The 26186-nt window shown below is 43.6% G+C and overlaps 1 protein-coding gene across 1 annotated transcript in view; it reads right to left on the bottom strand.

Annotated features, from left to right (window-relative positions):
• The window catches only part of GALNT16 (polypeptide N-acetylgalactosaminyltransferase 16), a 195349-nt gene extending 169676 nt beyond the window's left edge, over positions 1-25673 (bottom strand). Inside the window, exon 1 of the mRNA XM_063948010.1 lies at positions 25201-25673. Coding sequence (XP_063804080.1) covers positions 25201-25380 — 180 coding nt within the window. The 5' untranslated portion in view covers positions 25381-25673. The remainder of the gene's footprint in view (positions 1-25200) is intronic.
• Positions 25674-26186: the final 513 nt, after the last annotated feature.

Below are 26186 nucleotides of genomic sequence, written 5' to 3'. Positions count from 1 at the left end.
CCCGGCGGTGGGGGTGGGGCAGTGACGGGAGGAGTGAAGTTTCTTCACACCACCCATCCCCTCCCCCCCCCCCCCCCCCCCTCCCCGTCACCCGGCTCCATAGCAGTGCAGGCAAATATGGACGAGATCGTCCATATTGGCCTGCATGCACAAGCGACGGGGCACCAGCGATGAACGAGCGCTTGGCCGTGCATCGTTCATCGCTGGTGCCTCCACACTGAAAGATATGAATAGTATCTTGTTCATTAATGAACAAGATCGTTCATATCTTTCATTACTATCGCGCAGTGTGTAGGGCCCTTAACTCTCTCTGCACATGTTATATCTGCGCCAACTGCGGTGTACATGATTTTGCCCGTTAGAGGAAGTTTTTGCTTTTGCGATCAACCTTGAATTAGGCCCATAAAACGGGATAGTTGGAAAGTATGCACTCCTTCATAAGGAATCGCGCTCCGTACTGTATAAGAAGCTACGGAAAGGAGCAATCCTCTTTCTAATATCATACTGTTATAGTAGTTTTGTTTGGCCACAACAGATACAATTGCATCTACTGTACACAATACATCTGTTTTATTTTAGGACCACAAAAATAAATAGATCTCGGTAGAAAACAGAAAAACAAAGGAGGCTTAACCAAACTATAAACAAATACATTTTAAAAACAACAAAATGTTACATATGAATGTGCACATAGGTATAGTATAAAAGATTTCCACTTTCTATATAGACAGTCATTAGGTCAACAGAGTTTGTTTGTTTTTTGTTTTGTATTTTGGGTGCCATTTTGTATGTTTAACCATATCAAAGCACAATTCGTAAAAACGTGTACCCTTGCGGGCTCACTTCCCAATCGTAGTCCACATGGATAGTAAATCAGGCAAACGTTGGAAAAACATGAAAAGAATAAAAAAAAAAACTTCTTCTGTCGACCATTGGCGACCTAATGCATATCAACCATACGGGATCGATCAAGACACTTTCGACCTATACTTGGGGTTGTCTACCCTTGCACATAAATGATGGTCCCCCTGCAACACATTTCTATTCATCAACATCAAGGTCATTTTTCAGCCACACTTTGCTTATTCTAGCCTCAGTTATGTCTTAAATTATCAGTGAGTGGACATTCTCTCTCTCTCATCTCATTTAAGTGTGCAAGTGTGAATATCTTTATTAAATGGTTATGTGCACGGATACATTTTACCAGTATCAAATATGTCTGGGTGGATAAAAACAAACAAAAAAACAAAACAGTTTGTAGTATTTGCCCTATTGTGAATGACCCCTAATGTCCTAGTGCAGAGCTGTTAAACTAAAAGGCTGCAATTAAGGGCCGTTTTAAAATGAGCACTTATTGCATTATTTCTGTGCTATTTGGACAGCTTCTCAGTGAGATAAATGTATATCTTAGACCGGATAAAGACTAAAATAAACCTAATATATAGGTAAAACTTATACATTTTATGAACGAGTGGCCAAAGATCATATATAGGCATAGATTTAGTCACCACTGAACCAGTAAATGAGAACATTAATGCGGTTAAAGTTACCATAGAAACAGAAATCTGAACACATTTGTCCACCAAATGTGTACTCTGAGGCAAGACATAACATTTGCCTATGGAAACATAACATTGTAACATTTTTTTTTAACTTAAAAGGATACACATAGCCCCGAGTGTGTATATATCTTTAAGAACAGAATGTATAGTTCCTCTACATCACCGTAAAACCGTTCATGCGACTTTTACATATGTTAACACACATTTACTGTGTTGAAATAATTCACTTTATCAGATCCTGGGCAGCCAATCACTGCACCTCCATGTGTAGGTATAGTCAGATTCCAACATAGATTAATTTAAATGTATTTAGCGTCTGCAATAGTATGGTTTAATCAGTTCAAGTGCTTCACGCTCAGCGAAGCGATAGTTTGCTAATCAAAGTGCTGGATGTGAAAATCTGCCCGCAACAGGATTCTAAAAACAGACACGCACAGACTGTATTTTCTGTAGCAGTGTACCTTCAAACACAATGGTTATTGGATCCAAAAGTAAACAGAATACGAGAGGGTCTTTGGTATTATACAGTGGCTACATTTATCGCTAAATAAACATATTTCCAAGAGTCCAATCTTAGGGGGAGAATTCAATGGCTCACGTTAAGTTAACGGTGGTGAAAAATGGATGTAGCCTCTGCTTTAATGCTTGTGGCTATTCCATTGCACTTCCTTTTTCACCCGAGAACCTGTTTAAAATAAATCCCGTTAAATAACGTGTTAACGGGCTGTACGGGTTAATGGGCGTTAACACAGAATCTGCGAGTTAACAGGGTTGCAAGTTCACCCATTAACCCGCTGGTTATCAGGGATTTTTTTTTATCTCCTCTGTCCAGAGGCATAAAAAAAAAAACTCCAATAAAAGCTGCCGGCGGGGGCTAATTGAATAGCCCCGTAGGAGCAGTTAGCCCGCTATAATTTCCCGTGGTGAATTGAATTTCACCCTTAGTTGTTAGAGAGATGTTTTATTTGTTATATCTGTCTAGATCTGTGTGTGTATATATATCTATTGTAGCAGGGTTAGGAGAACGGGTACTATCTCTTGGGGTAGATAGTAGTGCATAGAAGTGGAGAGATAACACAATTCCAAGGTTTCTGGTGCAACTGGCCTCAGACAAATTTACTAAACAGAGAAAATAAAATAAAACATTAAAATATACACCTTGCCTATCCAGCACTAACTAAACAGAAACATACCCTATTATCCACTACCAACAAATCTAAAAAGGTTCAGCAAGTACAGTTTGCTTGTGCCAAGAAGCAGGTTTCTCTGACAGAGACTCTGCAGACACTTGTCCCCCAGGCAGTGAGAGCGAGAATGACCAGGCTGACCAGTCTTTTAATGCCCTCATGCAGGTGTAAGTACTAATTAGCATGCTATGAGGATAAAGGGCCTAAAGACGGGCATACACTACACAGATCTTGCTGGTTAGAATGGAAATCTGGCAATGGATGAGAGTAAAGGGGGGTACACACAGAGAGATACGTGCTTAAAATCTAAGCAATCTTGCTAGATTGCGTAGATATTAAGCACGGATCTGCCGTGTGTATGCCCTCCAGCGATAGCGATGCGCGGCCCCGCGCATCGCTATCGCCGATGCTAGATTGAGCCTGCATGCAGGCTCAATCTAGCGGGTCGCTCACTTCACCGTTGTGTGAAGTGAGCGGCCCCCCCGTCGGCTTTCCCCCTCGCTCAGCACATCGCGCTGTGCTGAGCGGGGTGAGAGATGTGTGCTGAGCGGTCTGTGTTAAGATCGTTCAGCACACATCTCTCCCGTGAGTACCCCCCTTAAGTGACAATTAACCATTTGATCACAAACACTGGAAAACAGAAAAAAAACGGTTGTTCATACAAATTGGTTAAATCACAGATTTAAACAATTTGTCTAACGACAGATTTGGGCAATGTTCCCGTGTTTGAGAGCAAATGGCTGGTTGTCATGTGCTCTCATCCATTGCCAGATTTTTATTCAAACCAGACAGATCTGGCACATAATTGTATAGTGTATGTCCATCTTTAAGGCCCATACACACGGTGAGATTCGGGCTATGCCCGATTCTTACTATGCGACAGGGTCTAGGTGGGCATCACAAGCACATCATCGCAAGCACATAATGAGTGTGCTTGCGATACTGACTCTGGGCCTAATTCTGAGTTGATCGCAGCAGCAATTTTGTTAGCAGTTGGGCAAAACCATGTGCACTGCAGGGGGGCAGATATAACATGTGCAGAGAGAGTTAAGGCCAGTACTCACGGCCCGATGCTGGAGAGATGTGTGCTGAGCGAACCGCTCAGCACACATCTCTCCCAGTGCTCAACACAGCGCGATCTGTGCTGAGCGTGCGGGGGGAGACGGGGGGGCCGCTCACTTCACCCAGCGGGTGAAGTGAGCGACCCGCTAGATAGGCCTGCATGCAGGCCAATCTAGCAGCAGCGATAGCGATGCGCGGGGCTGCGCATCGCTATCGCTGTTAGGGCTACACACGGAGCGATCTTGCTGAAAATCTAAGCAATCTAGTCAGATTGCTTAGATTATCGCTCCGTGTGTACCCCCCTTTAGATTTGTGTGGGGTGTGTTCAATCTGCAATCTAACTTGCTGTGTAAAAATAAAGCAGCCAGTATTTACCCTGCACAGAAACAAAATAACTCACCCAAATATAACTCTCTCTGCAAATGTTATATCTGCTCACCCTGCAGTGCACATGGTTTTGCCCAATTGCTAACAAACTTGCTGCTGCGATCAACTCAGAATTACCCCCTATGTGCGATTTTGGCTAAGTGTCAATTTTGACTATGTCTTCTATAGAGATAGTCAAAATTGACTTGCCTGCACAGTCTATCTAGTCTTGCAATGCCGACCGCGTGGGACCGTGCATCGGCATCGAATCGGGATCACAAGGTGACTTTCACCTTGTGATCTGCACTAACTTTTCTTACGATTTTGACTATATAGTCAAAATTTTAAGAAAATATCTCACCGTGTGTACACACCATTAGACCTAATTGCCTTCAGGCTGTGTGTATAAGGTGTATATGAAACACTATTCATTCTGTGTTAAGTCTTTGGTCCCATACCCAAGAAATGTTATTATGGCATACCTCCCAACATGACCCTCTCCAGGAGGGACAGAATGTTCTGCTAATGGACATCCCTCTATTAATGATTATATCACATGTGCTAAAACACCTTTCTTATCAACCTGTTCAGCACAGGTGCCGGCATTCATAAATTAAGAGAAAAGTCCAGAAGCAGAGCCTTCTGTCCCTCCTGGAGAGGGTCATGTTGGGAGGTATGTTATGGTAAGCAAATATTTAAAAATACAGGGAAAAATCAGATATCCAAATTCTTTCTGGTCCCAAGCATATTTGATATAGATAGACTCAACCTATATATCTATTGTGGCAGTCCAGTCCGGATTCCACCCCGGGTGTTTGGAGGACCGGGCACAACAGTTCGGGTGCCCCGGGCTAAGGCGACCTGGGTTTAGGGCTGGACCAACAGGAAGCCCAGGGAGGTGTTGGGACACAGCAGGTTGTCTCTTTAATGTTATGTCAAAGATTATCTGGCAGTTAGAAATTATATTATTGCATACTTGCCTACCTGACCCTCTCCATGAGGGAGAAAATGCTCTGTTTCTGGACTTTCCTGGTAATGTATGATTGCCATCACCTGTGGTGAGCTAGTTAATTGATAAGAAAAGTGTTTCACCACAGGTGATGGCAATCATACATTACCAGGAAAGTCCAGGAACAGAGCATTTTCTCCCTCATGGAGAGGGTCAGGTAGGCAAGTATGTATTATTGTATTGCTGTTGATTCACAGAAATACCCTGCAATTTCATACATGAGATCCCATCCATGCAGGTCCAGTCCAGGTATTGGAGCAAGCGCTCCCAGCAATCAGGCACACCTGTGCCACACTTTTATAAAGCTCATTAGGGCAAGGGCTCAGGGCTCTTGATGCCAACAAGTGGCCAGGCGATAGAGGGCGGACCAGTGGGTTAGAGACAGGGAGCCTGAGATTGTGTACATGCTGTTAGTGAACTGGTGCCTAACTAAGGTATACATTGAACTTGCTATGAAAAAGTCTGTTTACTATGCTGTGGAAGTAAACGGTCTGCATTTCTTTCATACAACCGTGTCAGCGTCTTGTCTGGTGGAAGGTCGCTTGTTACACCATCTATAGGTTTCTGTATATGTAGGAATTTTTCACTTTGTTTAGAAATTATCTGTAAAACATGAACATTGAAAACAATTCTCTTGGGTGCAAACCATCGATACGAAGTTCTCTTTTGGAGTAACACAAAAGAATACCTCCTTATAAGGATACATTTTTCCTAATAGGAGTATAACATTAATCCAAGATAACTTTGTATAGATCGCACATTTGCACCCAAGAGTGTCCTGACGTACATCAATCCTGCTATAGCTTGGGGGCACTGCATTCGATTTCGTACACAGGGATGTGCATCATCTGCGCATGCACGGATCTCACAACATCGGAACTGTAAGCAAACTATTGGGTCCTCAGTCACTAAAACAATTTGCTTATTATCGGCTGCATTGCTTATAAACATTAACATTTGCTACATAAGGTCCTATTCTACCCTACTGATGTGTCTAGGTCAGAAATCACACCTCCCCTGATTATAAAATAAAGCCCCACCCACAAGCAGGGGCGTAGGAATGGGGGAGGGGGCAAGGGGCAGCATGCCCCCCCAAACTTGACAGAGGCGCAGGCGCTGGGGCAAATATACCCAAGACTCTGGCTTCAGTCCTATGAGAGCGGAGATGATCTATCGTCTGCCTTTTTTCACCTGTATAGTGCTCTTCTTAGATGCTAACCTGCATACTTTTGTACTGACTCTATGGGAGAGATTCAAATGTTTGAAAAGTCGGTTGGGTGGCTGTTTTTTCCTGTCTATTAGATAGGAAAAAACTGACTCCCAACTGACTTTTCAAACATTTAAATCTCTCCCTATGTATTATACTTTTTTTTTTTTTTTAACAAAAATTTCTTTATTGAGACATCATGGACATCACAGTATAGGATAAAACGTACATAGAGATAAATGTAATAATACAAGGGGGTTATGACTGGAAGTTGTACATCAAATTCCTTTATTTCTAACAATAAATACTTTAGCATTGTGAGTAATCAATCATTCATTACACTGATGATATTATACAAAGTATAGGTGACCATGAGGGAAGCCGCCACAATTGCCCGCCCTCAGACCAAAGATATAGGTTGGTCCTGTGTAGCCAATCTAGTTAGGTACCACGTTGTGTTCTTGAGGCTGTTATGAATGTGTAGTCGCGTATTAAGGGGCAAAGTGGAGATATAGGATTCCCAGAGATTAAAAAAAACTGATCCACTTGTTTACCTCTATCTACAATAGCCTCCACCCAGTCCATCCTGAAAATATGATGTAGTTTATTCAAAAATAATGGTATCTGTGGTGGCGTACTATCTATCCATCCCTGTAGTCGGGGGTGTATCTAGGGGTCCGAGCGCCCCTGGCAAAGTAAGGGACTGGCGCCCCCCATATTTGAAATAGGGAAGGCGCATGTGCAAAAAAGGGACATGATCTTGTGGGAAAGGGGCATAACCATACAATAGTTCCCCCAATTCAAATTATGCTACACAGTAGTAACCCTTATACACATCATGCCCACATAGTAGCAGTTCCCTTTACAAATTATGCCCACACAGTAATTCTTATAACACTGAGGAGACATCAGCAGTGCCTGGCCTGGCTGAGGACGCAATGCCACCCAAGGCCAGGTAGTATAATCAAATAGTAGCGCAAAGAAGTGCAGTGCACTACCCAGTGGTGCAAGTAGAAAAAAAATGTTAGTGGTACTGCTTCGGTGCGCGCACGCTAAAAAAATGGGTGTGGCCACATGCAAGTGAAAGTGGGTGTGTGATACACATATGACCCCAATACTGCAGTGCAAGACACACACATGCCCCCACAGTGCCAGATACACACATGCCCTCACAATGCCATATACACACATGCCCTCACAGTGCTAGATACACATATGCCACCACAGTTCCAGATATGCCCCCACAGTGCCAGATACACATATTCCTCCACGTTGCCAGATACAGATGCCCCCACGGTACCAGATGTGCCCCTATGGTGCTAGATATGCCCCCACAGTGCCAGATACACATAAGCCCCCACAGTGCCAGATATGCCCCCAGTCATATAGTCCTAGTCCCCTTCCCCCTCCTACAACATAGCTGTAGTCCGCCCTTAGCACATAGTAGTAGTCTCCCCCACTCCCAGCACATACATAGACCCCCCACACAGCACATAGCCCTAGTCCCCACCCCACAATATCCCAGCAGATAGCCATAGTGTCTGGCAATACTTGCTGTGCCGAGCTGCCTGGGATGGAGGGCGGAGGATCGCTCTGCAGGCAGGAGCTGGCGCCGGTGTCCGGCACCGCACCAAACTATGTGAAGAAACTGAAATAAAACTACAACTGGAGTTGTAGTTTATTTTCAGTTTCTTCCCTGTAGTGCATTGCGGTGACAGACACCGGTGCCAACTCCTGCCTGCTAAGCGATCCTCCGCCCTCCATTCCAGGCAGTGTACAGGCAGCTCGGCACAGCAGGCATTGCCATACACTACAGCTTAAGGGATTCCACCCATTGGCCAAGGGTGGCACCGTCGGGCGGCGCCCCCTGCTCGGCTGGCGCCCCTGGCGAGTGCCATCCTGGCCAATGGGTAGATACTCCCCTGCCTGTAGTATCGTCTTTTTTTCCTGCCGCACTTAAGGCTATCAGCATTTTTTTACATTCTGATGGCATGCGTAGAGTAGGATCAATGATACCCAGAACTGCCCATTCGGGGGTAAAGGGCACGTAGGTTATTAAATTAGCTTCCGCGTATCTCCTAATGAGATGCCAAAAATATTGCACAATCAGACATGCCCACAAGCAATGGAAAGCATCGGCCTCACTCTGGTGGCATTTTGGGCAAGAATGTATTTCCGTCGCTCCCATATGGAAGCGTCGCAGCGGGGATAGATAAGTGTTATGATACACATTAAGAAATAATTCAGTATACATGCTTGCTGGGAGGACCTTTCGGGAGTAAAGTAGTGCTTTTTCCATAGTCGGTATGATCAGTTCAGGGAAATGAGCTAACCATGTGGACATGCCACCTGTCACAGTAGCGTGATCTAATATTTTTCTCAATACAGTACAGTGTATGGAAATGGCCTTGTGGCTCGGTACAGGGTGTAGTAAGAGGCTATCTAGAGGGTTGGTCCAGTCCCCTTCCGCAAAAGAACATGCCTGACGTAGAATTGTGTTTGCAGAAATGGAAGGGGAGACGAAGCGACCATTGCATGTCTCGTTGAAACTTCTGAAAGAGTGAGCAGACTGTGGTCTTCCACAGATACCAGTGAACGGATCGATGTTATACCATCCTCCCTCAACAGTTTGAAGGGGTGAGCAGCCATGCCGTCTAAAAATTCTGGGTTTTTAATTAGGGGTAGGTGTAAGGAGTGATATGGATTCAATTTCGCACCATGATGCAGTATGTGCCACATTTTCCTAGTAGACCACAGGAGAGGGTTAGACCTAACATGGTCAGGTATTTCCCAGTCATGTTGGTGAAGAAAACACGTCAAAGCTACAGTCGATAGGAAGCCCTGTTCGAGGGATGTATTCGTATAAATAGAACTGTTTTGCAGCCAATCTCCCAAATGTCTCAGAAGTGCAGCATGATTATAGACCACTACATCTGGAAAGTTGATATCTCCATTAGATTTAGGCTGAGCAAGTTTCCGCAAAGCAATACGTGCTCGGCCCCCCTTCCATATAAAGGTTCTAATAAGTTTGTTAATCTGTTGTGTGTCCTGCTTGGTCAGCAGTATGGGAAGCGTTTGCAATGGGTATAGTATGCGTGGTATAGCCACCATTTTTAGCAGGTTAGCCCTGCCTAGATATGACAGTGGAAGACGTTCCCATCTCTTAATATCATCAGTTAAAGTGTGTATGGCCTTATTCACGTTGAGTTTATATAGTTCAGAAATATAGCGTGGCACCATAATACCCAAATATATAATATATGTGGACACCCAGTGAAGGGGAAAGTGTGAGGTCCAGCTCGGACACGTCACATTGCCATATAGCAATAAAGCTTTAGATTTATCCATATTAATACTAAAACCCGAAATATGGCCAAATAATTGGATCTTTTCTAGGATCAAAGTAAGGGAATGTTCGGGGTCAGATATATAAATGAGGATATCATCAGCGAAAGCAGATAATTTGACGTCCTGACCACCCACTTTTATACCCCTAAAACAGACCAATCCTGTAGTGTCCTAAGCAACGGGTCGAGGGCCAAATTAAATAACAGCGGCAATAGAGGGCATCCTTGACGGGTGCCCCTTTCTAAAATGAACCGTTGGCCTCTGATCCCATTAATTAACAGAGAGGCAGACGGATTATTGTAGATATATCGTATATAGTTAATAAAGCCTGTGTCAAACCCCCTTCTCTCCAACACAGCAAACAATTGTGGCCACAAGACCATATCAAAGGCCTTATTGGCATCAAGGCTAAGAAGCATATTTGAGTCTGTACATGGAGACTGGGACGCCGCCACCGCTGCTAGCGCCATGCGCATTGCTTTAACCGCATGTCTGCCAGTCACAAAACCCATTTGTGTCGTGGTGAGGATATCAGGGAGAATGGATTGAAGCCGCGTCGCCATTATCTTGGCCAATAGTTTATAGTCGACATTTAAGAGACTAATTGGTCTGTATGAGGAAAGAAAATTGGTGTCCCTACCAGGTTTGGGGATTGCATTTCACATTTTAATAAATATATGCAATGATTTTATCTAATTTCTATTTGCTAGAATACTATGGGGCATATTTATCACATTCTGCATTATAAATGTGTATGTGATCATTTTTTTACACCTAAGTTCATCAGTGGCGGGTGACGGAGAGGGATTCAGCAAATCCGTCTCTGTAAAAAATCCCAGACATAGTAGCCCATTGGCTATTATTGACAATTGCCATCTCCAGATGGCATTAGCTACTGGGCCCAAGCTCTGGAAGAGCTTGGTAAATATGACTGCATAACAGCACCAATAGGAAATGGGAGGACTGTGGCAGGTGGGTGTGGATCATTAGACCGACAGTGTCTAGGTCGACAATGTTTAGGTCGACCACTATAGGTCGACCGTCACTAGGTCAACAGGGTCTGAAAGTCGACAGGGTTTATAGGTCGACAGGTCAAAAGGCCGGCATAAGTTTTTAAGGCGTCGTTTTCTCCGTACAGTGAGCGGGAAGCCCAATTAGTGCACCATGTCCCCTCGCATGGCGAGCTAGCTTCGGGCAAGGTGCCTCGCTCCGCTACCGCTTCACTCGGCACAGATTACCGTTCCAATCGTAGTCCACGTGGATCGTTAAGTATGAAAAAGTTCAAAAAAAGGAAGAAAAAAAAACGTGAAAAATTCATGTCGACATTTTGACCTGTCAACCTAGCACATGTCGACCTAGAAACTCTGTCGACCTTCAGACCCTGTCGACCTAGTGGCTGTCGACCTATAGTGGTCGACCTAAACATTGTCGATCTTCAGACCAGATCCCGTGGCAGATATTAGAGATATTTGCTGTGGGGCCCTTCATGTTAAATCTCCCGGATCCCTAATGTTTGCAGGTGTTTTTAGGGGATCTCTTGTAAATATGGCCCTATATTTACTATAGTGTTTTTTAACATTTGAACATTTTTAAAAGAGATGTTCCTCAATATCTCCAAAAACATAAAGGTATATCTATGTATGTGCAGGTAACAGTGTAAGGATTGATAAGGGTACAGTACCATACTTATAAAGCATTCGTCACTTCTTTATAAAAGATGCAGAGTTAAAACAATATAATGTCCGACATGTGTTACCACCAAGTTTATTATTCAGATTTCTTTTCTTGTTCCAGGGGATGGTATGAGGAGAATGGGAAAATATCCAGAACAATGAGAACATTCTACCACGGGAATAGCCCAGACCTGTACTGCAGAAACATCTGCAGGGAGACTCTGAAAGAAAGGCAAAATGCTTTGCTTTCTAATGTGCTATGTTCTGTTGGATGCTTTTTCAATATTTCCTTTATATACAGAAACTGAGGCAATGGTGTAGAAATGTAAGAATTTGATTATAGGAACAGAGTATGTGCCTATCCCAAATCTTGTTCAGGGGGCGGAATTCAACTCTTTATCATGCCCGATCTCCGGTCTAAAATGACGGGAGAGCGGTAATATTCAATTGCACTTTTTTATTGCGCTTGTCTGCAGTAAAGCAGCTAAACCCCACCAAAGTAATAGGCGCAATGCGAAACATCCCGTTTGAGCGCTTAAAATAGTAAATTTTTGCTCATTTTAGCTTGCCACAACCGAGGGTGCGAGCTGAAATACAGGTGCCCAAATGGAGAAACACTTGAATAGTTCCATTGGGCGCCATCTACTGGCTGCCAGAGAGAAAACAATTGAATCTCATCCAGATTGTCTTGCAATTGTCAGCAGTTTGTGTCTATAGCTTGGACCGGCTACATTTCCCAGCTTCCTAGGCAAACCTTCAGCGCTCCCCACCACCACCCCAGTAGCCAGCCTCTCAGCTGAAATGTTAAGTGCGCAGGTGGCGTCTTACAAGCTCCACAGCAACAACTGTGATAACTGTTGACAACTGATAACTGTGAGTTAGGAGTCTATTTACTAAAGGGGGGTACACACAGAGAGATCCGTGATTAAAATCTAAGCAATCTGACCAGATTGCTTAGATTTTAAGCACGGATCTGTCGCTTGTATGCCCCCCAGCGATAGCGATGCGTGGCCCCGCCCATCGCTATCCCCGGTGCTAGATTGAGCCTGCATGCAGGCTCAATCTAAGGGGTACATTTACTAAGCAGTGATAAGAATAGAGAAGTGAGCCAGTGGAGAAATTTCCCCATCAACCAATCAGGAGCTCTGCATCATTTTATAGTATGCAAATTATAGATCTTACTTCAGTGCTGATTGGTTGCCATGGGCAACTTCTCCACTGGCTCACTTCTCCGCTCTTATCACTGCTTAGTAAATGTACCCCAAAGTACCAGCCAGTCGGCTCCTAACTGCCATGCCACAGGCTGTGTTTGAAAAATGACTGTTAGGAGCAGAGTGGCTGGTACTTTATCTCCATCCAAGGCTTAGTAAATAGACACCTTAGTGCCGCACCAAAGAATATTTTCCTCAGATAAGAGCCATATGGCCTATCCAGACTGCCCTTTATGGTTAGGTAACAGAGTATACGGGATAGGTTAGGGGGTAAGGATACTAGGGTTAGTTAACTGGATTGGGTTAGGATATTACGGATAGGTTATTAGGGTTGTTTAGCGGTTTCAGTTGGGGTATTAGGGTTAGTTTGGGGGATGGGGTTAGAGTATCAGGGAAAGGATATTAGGGTTGGCTTATCAGTTTTGGGTTAAGGTATTAGGGTAAAGTCCTGGTTATGATTAGGGAGACCTTGATAGATACTGTATACTCCTGTACTTATGGGCGACACTATGGATTTCCACAAACATTTTCAGACATGCACAAATAGCGTACAACGTTTCAGATGCTTTAATATTGCATCTGTATTATTGCATCTTTTGTCGAAAGGTGCAATATTAAAGTATCTGAAATGTAGAAAAGCTATCTCTGCGTATGTGCATACGTCTTTGAAATCCATGAAGTGCCTCCCATAGGTACAGGAGAATGTTTGGAATTGACAATTCCAGGGAGGGCACCCAGGTACATGCAAAAGCTCAAGTGGAGTGCAGGTCTTTTCTGCTTAATGATAGATAGATAAAATTGGAACATATCTACACTAATCTGGATGGCATATATATATATATATATATATATATATATATATATATATATATATATATACACACACACACACACTATATATATATATATATATATATACACACACATATACACACAGGTTGAGTATCCCATATCCAAATATTCCGAAATACGGAATTTTTTGAGTGAGATAGTAAAACCTTTGTTTTTTGATGGCTCAATGTACACAAACTATGTTTAATACACAAAGTTATTAATAATATTGTATTAAATTACCTTCAGGCTGTGTGTATAAGGTGTATATGAAACATAAATGAATTGTGTGAATGTACACACACTTTGTTTAATACACAAAGTTATAAAAAATATTGGCTAAAATGACCTTCAGTCTGTGTGTATAAGAGGTGTATATGTATGTAACATAAATGCATTCTGTGCTTAGATTTAGGTCCCATCACCATGATATCTCTTTATGGTATCTAATTATTCCAAAATACGGATAAATCCGATATCCAAAATACCTCTGGTCCCAAGCATTTTGGATAAGGGATACTCAACCTGTGTGTGTGTGTGTATATATATATATATAACACACACACACACACACAGAGAGAGAGAGAGATTTGCCCCAGACTGTACAGCATTATATATATATATTTTTTTGTCAATCTAAAGAGAGAGGGAGAGAGAGATATTAACCTTGAAGACGCATTTCTGGGTGCTGGACTCTCCATCACAGCTGCCGGTCAGGGCTAGCAGGGAAAGGGGGCAGATCAGTTGGTGGTTGGGGAAGTTCCTGCCGCCGTCTCTGGTCACGACCTCCTTCTCAGCAGGCAGCTCCCTGTGCGGCTTGCAATACAGGCACAGGGAACGCATCTTCTCCTCGGTCATGGGGCCGGGGGCGGGAAGGCAAGAGGAGGAGGCGGGGACTCCAGCCCTGGCCCAGCAGATCCAATACTTGTGCGCATGGAGTGGCTGCGGGAGCCTCAAATTTTTTCAGCATGCGCAGCACCCATTCTGGTTGTCATAGCCTTAATTTGTTTGTTCGCTCAGTGGGGCCGCCCTTCAAGTGCCGGCGCTCATAGGCAGCTACCTAATGGTGGCGCCGGCCTTGCCTATAGAGAGGCAAAGGACAATATATCAGCCGGGCAATTCCCCAAGCCTGTTCATGTTCAAAAATGATGTTCGATGGACATCGGCAAAATCCAGCATGATAAAAATTACTGACTCATCGATTTTGATAATTTTTTTGGGTCAGAATCGGCAAATCTAGGATTTACAACAAGATTTAAAAAATGTGCAGAGTTAATTTAATAAGTAATTTGATTTGGTGGCCAGCAGCGGCGGCTCCTACCTGTGTGTAGGAGGGGGCTGTCACTGGCAGTGCTGCCTGGTCCGGAGGGTAGGCGAGCCCCTGCTGCAGGCCTGGTCCCAGCACCTGCACAATGAAGCGGACAGGCGCATGCGACAAGAGGTGTCGGGACTGCGCATGCTCAAACCCCTGGTTTCTATGGACTGCATTGGGAGCAGCTCATAGAACCCGGATAGGGCTGATGATTAGGTAGGGAGTGGCTTCCCACAGGAAGCACACTCTCTGCTAATTGCGGCCTGGACTGGTTGTCCCAGAGGGAGGAAACACCTCCCAAAGGGATTGCCTGTCCTGCGGGTGACTGGCAGGTAAGACTTCCAGTAGAAAGTCACTGCCAGTCACAATAAAGCCAGTGTAGTCACAGATTGCAACTGGCTCATTGACGTGGCAGTTTTTCTCAGGGGCTGCAGCCCATGGGGGTAATTCCAAGTTGATCGCAGCATCAAATTTGTTAGCAGTTGGGCAAAACCATTTGCACTGCAGGTGTGGCAGATATAACATTTGCAGGGAGAGTTAGATTTGGGTGGGGTGTGTTCAAACTGAAATCTAAATTACAGTATAAAAATAAAGCAGTCAGTATTTACCCTGCACATAAACAAAATAACCCACCCAAATCTAACTCTCTCTGCAAATGTTATATCTGCCCCCCCTGCAGTGCACATGGTTTTGCCCAACTGCAAACAAATTTGCTGCTGCGATCAACTCAGAATTACCCCCCCATAGGTAAAATCTGCCACTGGTGGCCACACAACATATCATAATATTACTTACGGTGTACTTGTCAAATTAAGCATTTGGCCACATTATACGTTTTTCATAATACACTAATGGAAACAGATATTCTTTTGAGACATTCTAGTAAATCAACAGAAATCAGTGCAGAGGACTTACTTCAATACTGGTTACTATGCCAACCACAAAGATGGACACTATCTACCTAAATTAATGGAGAAATATATCTTAAAAGTAAAGTTTATAGTGTTAAAGTACCTCTAAAAAAACGTGGAAGTGTTATTATTGAACTCTACACCAGAGGCGGAACTACCGGCAGTGCAAGCAGTGCGTTGCACTGGGGCCCGCCTCTGTTCAGGGGCCCAAGCATGTAATGAGTCAAACTGACTCATTACATGCCGCTGTGCGCTGCGGGCAACCGCTGCCCGCAGCGCACAGCCGCCCGGAGAGAGAGGAGAGGAGCGGCGCGCACTGCAGCGGTACGGGGTTAGGTGAAGGGCGGAGGTGAAGGAGGGAGCCGCAGCAGCGCTTTGTTACTGGTGGAGGCGCTGCTGCTGCTGCTCCTCTGCTTCACTATAGGCTGTCTCTGAGAACAGCCTATAGTGAAGCAGAGGGGCAGCAGCAGCAGCGCCTCCACCAATAACACAGCGCTGCTGCGGCTCCCTCCTCCACCTCCCTCTTCCTCCTTCTCTACTGCCCGGGAAGCTGCACAAGGAGCCTGAGCCAACAGAGAGGGTAAGTATAATCTTTCTTTCTTTCTTTCTTTCTTTCTCTTTCTTTTTTTATTTGTTGGGACTGCCTGCCGCAATGTGTAAAAAGGGGGAATCAGCCTGCCGCAATGTGTAAAAAGGGGGGACTGCCTGCCGCTATGTATAAAAATGGGGAATCTGCCTGCCGCTATGTATAAAAATGGGGAATCTGCCTGCCGCAATGTGTAAAAAGGGGGAATCTGCCTGCCGCAATGTAAAAATGGGGAATCTGCCTGCCGCAATGTGTAAAAAGGGGGAATCAGCCTGCCGCAATGTGTAAAAATGGGGAATCTGCCTGCCGCTATGTATAAAAATGGGGAATCTGCCTGCCGCTATGTGTAAAAAGGTAGAATCTGCATGCCGTAATGTGTAAAAAGGGCACGCTGTCTGCCGTTATGTGTAAAAAGTGTATGCTGTCTGCCGTAATGTGTAAAATGGGGATGCTGTCTGCCGTTATGTGTAAAAAGTGTATTCTGTCTGCCGTAATGTGTAAAATGGGGACGCTGTCTGCCGTAATGTGTAAAAAGTGCACGCTGTCTGCCGCTATGTATGACGAGGGCACGCTGTCTGCCGCTATGTGTAACGAGGGCACGCTGTCTGCCCTTAGGTGTAAAAAGTGCACGCTGTCTGCCGTTATGTGTAAAAAGGGGAATCTGTTCGCTGTAAGGTGTAAAAGGGTCTCTACCTGGTGTAGTGGTGCTACTGTGCGGCGTAATTTGAAGAATGGAGACTACTGTGCACCGTTTTATGAATTGGTATTATTTTGTGGACACACCCCTTCCCCACGAAGCCACGTCACTATGTATTTTTGCGCGCGCCTACGGCGCGCACTGCCCATGGGGTGGACTTGGATGGGGGGGGCCCAAAGCATTTTGTCGCACCTGGGCCCACCGCTTGCTTGTTCCGCCACTGCTCTACACTAAATATGTGTTCCTTGTTCATTGCCCAAGAATTATAGATTACGGATATATTAATGTTTTGCTTGCCTAAGCACAGCACGGTAGCCGGCGGAGCTTGGAGATGCTGGGTGCACCCTGGACAGCCGGAAAATGGAGCTAGGTTTCACCTAGCCCTGCAGGTCACAAGATGAAGCGGTCGTCTTGAGGCAAAAGATGTTTATTCGCCCAAATAGTTCTGAAAAGAACTTCAGCAATACAGCAAGATGTTTACAGCAGAGTGCAAATGGTATAATACACCTCTGAAGCTCACAGGCCTCCCCTTTTTATACAGTAAAAGCACAATTCATCTCAGGGGGTAGTCCCCTCTGAGTCCTTTCCATCCAATCAGGATATCTTACAAAATATAAATAAATTAATTAAATTTTAAAAGAATATAAGTGCATGAAGCTATTTCCTCCTTCCTGTCACACACAAAGTTTGGTGTCATTTAAACTCCATCCTTTACCACCTGGTAGTTTACAATTCACCTTTGATACGTTTATTTAATGTTCCTCATCCTTTTCCTGCATATAGCATTCAGGATTCATATATCAATCAAACCAGCTACATAAATAAATATAGGTTCCAAACCCATACCACTTTTTAGCACATTATCTGCTGTACACTGTCCAACGTCAAAAGGTATTGCCAGTCACCAGATCTGCTGGGAGAGGGTAATGAACATCCCATTTCCTAGTCGCAGAAGATAGGGGATCCTTATTCAGTCATATATATTAAGTGCATTTTTCCCTTTAAAATGCATGTGACCACATCTTAAATATATTTAAACATGCAATCCTACAACTGTGCACAGAGCACTACATGTGACATGTTAAAACACATCATTAAACATGATTTACAGAACATGGCACCAAGCCCCAATTTGTCCATTAAAATGGACCCTTCAGCACCGCGGCCGCCAGTTCACATGTGGCTGGGGGGGTCTCCAGTCACAACAATCTTATAGACTGTTTGGACCCTCCCTTCTCTTCTGTTCTGGTTCCCAAAATACACACACCTCAGTGAGTGCCATTCTTAGCCCATTCCTGACTACCTCTTCTAGGTCTGTCCTGTCTCCCTCACAGTGGGAACCTTTGGCTTCTACTGTGCATGGATTGAGTAGACAGGACAGATCTTACAAAGTGTGTGTGTGTGTGTGTGTGTGTGTGTGTGTGTGTGTGTGTGTGTGTGTGTGTGTCATACTTGCCTACTTTTGAAAAAAAAAACATTTCAGGGAGATTGTGAAAGTCGCACCTATCCTCGCAGACGTGTACTTCTACATCGGTGAGGTTTGTCATAAAAATGACTTACATCCAGTGGTCAAAGTGGAAATTTTGAAGTGGGAGTATGGAAAAGTGGAGGTAGTAATTATGCGCGCACTGAAGGCGTGTGCACTTCGGAAAAGGGGTGTGGTCACTGAAAATGGGCGTGTCCTTACACGTAGTGTACCACACCATATAACCCTTATACACATAATGCACCACAATAGTAGGACACCTTATACTATCTAGTACTGGTGCCCCTTATACATTACGCCACACTGAATGGGCCAAAATTCACATTACGCAACACAGTATGAGTCGAAATTCACATTATGCCACACAGTACGAGTCAAATTCACATTACTCCTCACAGTATGAGTCAAATTTCACATTACGCAACACAGTATGAGTCGATTTAAATCAAACGATTTAAAGCAAATGATTAAATCAACGATTTAAATCAAATGATTAAATCAACAATTTAAATCAACACGTTAAACTACACCTTTTGCTTAGAAAGAGATAGACGTGTAGGTGGGGGCTGTCCTTTTTTTTTTTTTTTCCCAGCTCAGTTGGGGAGAATAATGTATGGTGTATAGGAAATTCTACCAAGTATACACTACCAAGTGATGTACGCTGGAATACTATGGCAGACTGTTTGGAGTCCTTTCTGAAAAACTGGCTCATTCTCATTAGAGTATGTGATGAAAACAAAGATGATATCCGACAAGACATTATTAACAAAGTTAATAACTTTGGTATTAAGTGGAGTGCTGAAGATTTGGCTCGACTGAAACCTGTAGCTGTAGCCCTGTATCGTGCACAAAGATGGAACTGCACAATCAGTGAGGATGTACAAGTGTGAAAGAAGCTGTTAGATGATCTTGAAGAGATTGGACACCCCATCATTGTAATAAAGATGGCAAAGGCAAGAGCTCACTGCACTCACAGATGCCCACTTGCTGGCTAATCTACTTGATCCTAGGTAAAGGGGAAAAAAGCTTAGTCCTGCTGAAATTGAGGCTGCTATAGAGTTCGCTCATGTCAATAATCGTGAAATTATGCCGGTCATCATCAACTTTTGTTCATCCATGAAACATACCTCCCAACTTTTCCCTTCTGTAAAGAGGGACACACGCGCGGCGAAGCCGCGTGCGCTCCCGAAAAGGGGGCGTGACCTACAAAAAGGGGGCGTGGCTTCGCAGAGGACCCCACGATCGCAAGCCACGCCCCTGTTTTCGTCACTGAAGGGACATGCCCAGCGCTCTGTGAGCTGCTGGCATGCCCCCTCTCCCTCTGTCTCCAATGAATAGACGCTGTGCGCATGCGCACAGCGTCTATTCACCGCTGCTCTGCTAAGCAGGGCAGCGAGAGACAGAGCCTCCCAACTGCCCCCCCACCGCGGGACACTGCGGCCCGCGGGTGGGACAGCGGGACAGTCCCAAAAAAATGGGACTGTCCCGCGAAAATCGGGACAGTTGGGAGGTATGATGAAACCATTTGCACCATACATGTTTGAAGGGGACAATACGCCAAGTATCTCCTCTAGCCTGGTGGATGTCCTACGCAGCTCAACTTCAGTTAGACACTTCTGTAGTAAATCTTCTGAAGCAGAGTTCACCGCAGTTTCATCAAGCGCAGGAATTGAAAGGATTTTTTCTACGTACGGTTTTGTACAATCCAAAACAAGCAACAGATTGGGAAATGGAAAAGCAGCTAAGTTGGTTGCCTGCTACAGAGCCTTTTCTGTTGAGGACAAACGTGGGGACGTGGACAAAGACATGTACATATTTGACTCAGACTCAAACAAATGATTGACTGAAAATCAGAGCCTAATTGTACTTCTTGATGCAACTGTTTAGTGTGTATTTATTCTATTACTGTGTTCATTTTGTTACTGTTCTCACTTCAGAAATTGTTCATGTATTACTAAAACAAGGTGTAAACATCTAACATTAAACAGATTACTTAAAAAAAGTTAATAAATAAAATCCTATTTAAATCCCAAAAAATCTAATTTAAATCAAATAAATACAATTTTTTAAATTTAATTTTTTGTTAAAAATCCGATTTTTATGCAACCCTGCCAGATACACATAAAAAACCCCACTCAGGAAAGTACTGAATGCTTGGCACAGCTAATATTTTTAAGTATATCTTCTTTTTTTGTTTTGTTTTTGTGAGTGCACATGTATGTACACATGCAGCCAGTATACTCCCCCTGGCTAGCTCCCCCACCCCTCTCCTCTCCCAGTAGGCGCAGGCTCAGCTGCAGCACTGCAGTTCACTTAGTCACTTACTGTCAGTCTCTGCTGAACTTGTTCTCTGGCTCTGTCACACGAGAAGAGAGAGCGTGGGTGGGCGTCGCAGCCGCCAGCCAGTAAAATATTATCTGACCAAGCGGCGGGCGCAGCGTTTTAAGTCGGGGCACAGGAATCAGCAGCAGGCTAGTGTCCGAGAGAGCGAGACACTAGCCTGTTGTAGGAGGGAGAGAGCGCTCAGGTGGGTGTGCGTCACATCGTGAGGTGGAGACAGAAGGAAGTTTCTCTTTCAGGCCACCGCGGATCACTGTGCTGCAGGCGTGGCGTGTGGGGGGTGCCTGCACTGCTATAAAAAAAAAAAAGGGCTTCCGGGTTTGTGGTAAAGTGCCGGTATGTTATACCGCTGCATACCGGCCCAATTCAACCACTGCTTACATCCAAATGTAAATGAGCCCCGAAAAAAAAGTTTAACGTGCTCACACCAGACAATATGTTCCCAGCTCTATGAACCAGATCTCTGGCCACAAACAGTAGGGTCATGACCACAGAGGTCCAATTGTTTGGTTGTAGTAGCAGCCAACTGCATAAGGGAACATTAATCCTTGAAAACCATTGTCCTCACCTATAGGGAAATGTAACAAACCTATTAGAGATAAAGGGAGAAGTTGCCCACGACAATCTATCAGACTTCTCACCGTTATCTTATAAACTGTGATTGATTGGATCAATCTTGAAGGTTTGATACATCTCCCCATTAGGGGCATTTTAAGAGAGGAGGGGACCTGCATGCAACCTACGTTGCAGGCCCCCTCCTCTCTGGTTCTAGTAGACTCTGCCATAATGCTAGAGTCTACTGTGCATGCACAGGTTTCCGGGAACATGGCGCCCGTGCCTTGTTCCCATGGACATCTCCAGTGCGCATGCGCAAATCGCTCAGATATGGCCGCGGCGGCTATTTTCCAAGTGATTAGTGCCCGCACTGCAGGGCCGCCGCTGCGGGACTTCAAAGGGGTAAGTATATTATAAGGGTGCTATGTGTGCAGTGTGCCCCCCCCCCCCGGGCCTAGGGGCCTGTGTGCACCACAAACACTGCACCCATTATAGAAATGGCTAGGTCCCCCATACACACTATTCTGGGCATCAGACATTCAGATTATGCCTACATAAATCCAGCAAAATGTCAGTTGCGCAGATGACAGTGTGCCGCTATATACGTAAGTAGTGTTAAATTGTCTGGGAAAAAAAAAGCACTGGCTCACGGGATTGAAGGATGTGGTCAAACTAATGTCAAAACTAGATCCTTCCGATAGGCTGAACATTGCTCTTCATGACACCCATGCCACCCTTACATATACGCCAACCCCGATGCAAGACATATGTGCAGGTCAGGCAAAATGAGCAAGTACCTTTTGTGTTTTATCAGTAAACACTGTCTCTTTTCCTACACCAAATCATATTAGCCAATTACATTTACAGTATTAAATATTTTGCTTACAATTTTAAGATTTTAATCATGTGAAATTTGTAGACATTCACTTGCTTATATGTGACCCTACTGCATCATAGCAGAGCCCGCAGTTGAATCTTAGGTCAAACAGAAGCTTTGACAATCCCCTAATTCAAGATAACATAGCCAGACACATAGTACAGGAAACAGTGAAAGGCCATTCACACATCATGAAGGGGGCTTGGAAAATAATAATGTAAGATAATTACTGATAGCAGTACACTCCATGCAAGATCGTATTGCAATGAAACAAGTGAAATACATTATATTATGTACATTTGCATGGTAAATGCAGTCTGAGAATCAGTATTACTGGGGGATCTTCATCAACCCATGATCTCTGTGTTGATTTTGAAAAATCAATGAATTGTGGCACATTTTCCACTTACACATAGGTCACCAGATCCACAGTGAATAGTAATAAGCATTTCTCTATGTAGATTTTGGATATCATAGTATAGTCAATGGAACCAACTACAATCTAAGACAGTGCAACCTATGTCAGTCAACGGCGTCACAATATCACGTCTATAGAAGAACCAATCTGGCTCTGTAAGATCTGATAAGGTATTAACAACATTTACGAGGCCCAAGCCATGAAAAACTTGGATTGTACAGTCTAAGCGGATTGGCTCAGCTTCCCAAGTGTCTCTCAGCTACAGAATGCAAACTAGATTTTATAAAATCCAAGTACAAAGTTAAATCACTATTAAGCTGGGCACAATTCACCAAGGTTGGCTGCCATGGTTACGAGAACTCATAATATCAGCATGTACACACAGAGATTAAAACCCATCCACCCCCACACTACAGTGTGACCCTTGCTGCATACACTGAACCTGTGTGAATAGGTACAGGATGTAATCCCCAAGTACTAGTAACAGGAGATTTTTTTTTTTCAAGCATGACTAAACACTGAGCATACATCTTTTGATTAAATACGTGATGTGTGTGATAAGAAACAAAATGGAATTTGCTTTCCTAGAAACTGCAAATCAGACATCTGACTAAAACTATTAAGGTTTTCACAAATATAATCAAATTACAAGAGGCGGGATGCATAATATTGATAGAACAGTTGTTAGATGTCATGCTATAGTAGTTTAAAAGGTTATAATTCATATAAATTGCATAAAGACAATAGATGGAACGTTTCACGCATCAACTAATACTGTATACTCATGTAAATCTGGACATACACTAGAACAACTTTCATCCAACTAGTTGGCTGGTGGAATAAAAGTCTGGTAATATATGGGAGCAAAAGACAACTGCCAATTTGCTCTGAAACCCTAGAAAATGGCCAAAGGCGTCGTTCAGACAGGTTGGTAATATCTGTTTGATTAATACCACTTTCAGACAGAAATGTCTGAAAATCATGGCTTTTATACACGGCATTTGAGTGCCGGTCCCTGCCTGTCCCCCTTTCATAAAGAGAAGCAAATTACCAGGTCAAGAATTTCTACCCGGTAATTTGCCGATCAACACGAGTATTTCTCCTGTATAAAAGGGTCAACCCGGTTCGAAATTGCCAAGACTTTGACCGTTATAAAAACCAGGGTTGAAGTGCCAGGATTTTTGACCCAGCTGATCCTGTCACACAGAATGTGACCCGGGATGTTACAGCAAATTACCGGGTAAAAACCTATGTGTGAAATGGGTATTGAACGACTTGTCTGAACTAGTTTTTGTAGGTTTTGCGGCATTTCGCAGCAAATAGCAGATTATCATTTGCTCCCCTGCATTACCAGATTTTCATTCCAACCAGCCAACTGTAAGAGAGAACCTCTAGGTGTATGGTCAGTTTAAGTTATTCAGTACTTGGGCAGAAAGCTTTATATGTGCAGACATAATATATCATAAGCTTTAACAGGGATATAAATGGAAATTGGCTGTTCTATATGATAAAATATACAAAAATATTATTTTCAACCTTACATATTTAATGACGCTCTGTAACACAGACATTTTATGGAGTTATACAATACAGTAATCTAGGATATGAAATCCTATGACTGAGTTAGGTTCTTAGTGTTCAAATAAATTATTATAACATGAAGGCTCTATAGATTAATTATCATGGAAGTCTTAAATATAGAAAAGGTCTAGCGGTATTACAGCCGCAGATTATTTCAGTAATTGGTAATCCACTGTAGCACATGAAGTTAGACTCTTGGGCAATCAACAGGATAAAATGTGTTATTTACTTTCTGTTTCCCGAAGTCTATAATGCAGTTTAGCTGAACATTTATCACAATGACTAATTGTCTTAATGGGAAAGCAGGCAATTATTAGAATACTATAGCGTAATAATAGATTTAGAGAGGGTTAATTACAATACTGCATTAAGGAATAGTTAGTCTTAACTTGGGGAACCTGAATTAAAGTGGAAAGTTGTTGTTTTTTGTTTTTTTTCCTGTGGGGAGATCTACTTGAATGAGTTAAGCTAGGCACACGCCATACAATTATCTGGCAGATCATCTGCCAGATCTGATTGGTTGGAATGAAAATCTGGTATTGGAGGAGAGAAAATGACATTTGACCATTTGTTCCCAAACAGCGGAAAATAGACAAAAACTATTGTTCATACAAATTGGTTAAACCCATGATTTAACCAATTTGTCTGAACAATAGTATAAAAAAAAAACAATTCCAGTGTTTAGTAGCAAATTGTTGATTGTCATTTGCTCTCATATGGACAAAACAGCTACATAACAGGATACATGATCAGTATTCATGATAAATATTGGAATTCTACATCTCTACTACCAGTTACTCCATCTGGGGATAGGGGATGGTTTAATGTGCTTATTGCTAAACAGGAATCCTTGGTCTGAGACGTTAGTCACAGGGGACCAGTCCTGAAGCCCCCTTCCCCCTCAGAGTGTATACATGATAAGGTGCAGCCCTAGTGAAAGCCGCTGCTGCTGCTGATATATACAGTATATCCAGTACTCACAGCCTGGGGACTGGTCCTGTCCTCTCTGTGCACCTCCTGTCTGAGGGCTGCCCGGCTCCTGCCTGGAGATCTGCTGGATGTAGCAGGATGGGGCTTGTTGTCCTGCCATAGGTAGTAGAAGGTGCCCAGGATCCAGGCTACAGTCAGGATGGCGATGGCATTAGCCCTGATCCTCCTCATCCTGCAGACAAGATGCACTGGTTAGCAGGAATGGAGGAGGTGAGAGGCTGCTAGCAGCTCTACATTATCTCCCAGGCTGTGTATCCCTGTGCTCTCCTCCTCCTCCTCTCCTGCTGTCTCTTTCCAGCCTTCAGTCTTCTGTATCTCTTTGCCTGCCTCTCTCTCTCTCTCAGTCTCTCTCTCTGTATCTCCCTCCCTTCTCTCTCCTCTCACTCAGCTGTTTGTTTTAGCTCAGTCCTGCAGAGAGAGTTCATCCTCCTCAGGGTCCTAATGTCCACACAGATTGCAGCCAACAGTCTGTCAGATGTAAATGAGGGTGTGGGCCAAACTGATTCACTAGGGTTGTGATTTCACCCTCATCTCACACATACAAAGCACTGATGTCCTGGCTGCAGTCCGTAATGCTGCACTGAAAAATAAAATCATGAGGATTCTTCAGTAATGATTATATAACACTATTTCATGAGATTTCCAATATGTAATATGGTGTTTACTGTGTAAGTTTAATAAACTGTCAATAAATAAAAAGATTTAAATGTGTAGCAAAATTGAGTATGTTTAATGTTAGAGCAAGCAGGTATTTAGATGTAAGCCAGGGTCCACTGAAACTAATGCAATGATCAATGTGAAAAGAAATCATTTTGGCACAATGGGGAGAATGAAATGGAATAGGACACAAGTTTTCAAAGGCACCTTGTTTTAGTTATAAATAAATTGAATCTTAAATCCCGCTGCAAACCTGCTGATGTCCCTTTTGCAAACTCTGCTACTATTTAATTACCCCCTGGATTTGTCTGTCTTTAACT

This window comes from Pseudophryne corroboree, chromosome 12 (genome assembly GCF_028390025.1).
Source record: "Pseudophryne corroboree isolate aPseCor3 chromosome 12, aPseCor3.hap2, whole genome shotgun sequence".
Classification (NCBI taxonomy): Eukaryota; Metazoa; Chordata; class Amphibia; order Anura; family Myobatrachidae; genus Pseudophryne; species Pseudophryne corroboree.
The sequence above is the reverse complement of the archived record's forward strand: the minus strand, read 5'-3'. Positions and strand labels throughout refer to the sequence as shown.